The sequence below is a fragment of the Emiliania huxleyi genome (assembly GCF_000372725.1).
Source record: "Emiliania huxleyi CCMP1516 unplaced genomic scaffold EMIHUscaffold_470, whole genome shotgun sequence".
Lineage (NCBI taxonomy): Eukaryota > Haptophyta > Isochrysidales > Noelaerhabdaceae > Emiliania > Emiliania huxleyi.
Window position 1 is genome coordinate 33,434 of NW_005198466.1, and position 1,340 is coordinate 34,773.

Here is a 1,340-nt window from a genome sequence, read left to right on the forward strand (position 1 = left end):
GAGCGATGTGACCATCTCGGCGCCGATCTGCAGGTAGCGCGCGTCCCTCGTGGCGTGGTAGAGCGCGTAGCAGCTCTCGGCCAGCTCGGGCCGCAGCGGGTAGTAGGCGAGCGTGTCATGAAGCTTGCCGCGGTCCACGTCGAACCGCTCGGGCAGCGCGTTGAACTTCCGCCACAGGCTGTGGAAGGCCTCGAAGGTGGCGGCGGCGGGCCGCAGCTCGCCGGCGAGCACCTGCAGCAGTGCGTCGGTGAGTCCGCCGGTGGTACACACGTCCTGGCACGGACGACGGGGCACGCGCACTCGCGGGACACATGGGGGCACGCGAGGCGGTCTGTGCGATCTCGGAGAGGGTTGGCAGTCGCAGACATGCAGAGGCGGCAGTATGCCGGCCCGACTCTCGCACCTGCAGAGCTGCTTCTACTTCGCAAGCGCGCTTCGGTGTGTGTGTGTGTGTGTGTGTGTGTGTGTGTGTGTGTGTGTGTGTGTGTGTTTGTGTGTGTCGGAGTTCTAGTCGAGAGAGGAGAGAGAGTGAGACGCCCACCAGCCCCAGAAGGCCTCCAGAGAGAAGGGATAAGGGGGGGGGAGGAGCGCCTGCAGCGCCGGCCAGAAGGCCTGCAGCGCGTCAAACTCGACCCGCTCGGCGCGGCGGTGCCCCTTGTGCATATCCGCCTCGCCGTACCACGGGCCGACCTGTGGGCGTGTCGTGGACATGTCGTGGACAGGTCATGGACGTGTCGTGGACGTGTCCCGCCGTGCCACAGGCTGACCCGCAAGTGCTGCTCGCATATCTCCCCATATCTCCCCATATCTCCCCATATCTCCCCCTCACCCGCAAGTGCTGCTCGACCGCCGACGCGCTGGCGTTCCACATCGCATACAGCTCCGGCTTGCCGAAGACCAGGTACGCCTGGGGGGGGGGTATGGGGAGGCATGGGGAGGCATGGGGAGGCATGGGGAGAGATGGGGAGAGATGGGGAGGAGCTGAGGTAGGCCGGGCTCTGCGGCGGGGAGATATGGGGAGATATGGGCGGGGAGCGGTCAGTGAGTCAGTCAGCCAGTGGGGCACACGTCCTATAGCACGGAGGACTATAGCACGTCCTATAGCACGGAGGACGGGGCACACGCACACACGCGGGACGCACACACGGGGGGCTGGCCCACGAGGCGGTGTGTGCGTTCTCAGGGAGAGGCATGCCCGCAGACAGAGGTGCAACGGCCAGAGGGGCAGCGGTGGGTGGGCGGGCCTTGAGCGAGTACTCGTAGAAGGAGTCGACGCCGGCGCCTGAGATGGGGAGAGATGGGGAGAGATGGGGAGGCGACTCAGCGATTGAACCCACTCG

General features: G+C 66.2%; 1 protein-coding gene across 1 annotated transcript in view; it reads right to left on the reverse strand.

Annotated features, from left to right (window-relative positions):
• EMIHUDRAFT_245655 (hypothetical protein) overlaps window positions 1-1,340 on the reverse strand; it is a gene marked incomplete at both ends in the record, with an annotated part of 4,974 nt that overhangs the window by 1,731 nt on the left and 1,903 nt on the right. The window contains 2 exons of the mRNA XM_005767969.1: window positions 13-231; window positions 830-886. Coding sequence (XP_005768026.1) covers window positions 13-231; window positions 830-886 — 276 coding nt within the window. The remainder of the gene's footprint in view (window positions 1-12; window positions 232-829; window positions 887-1,340) is intronic.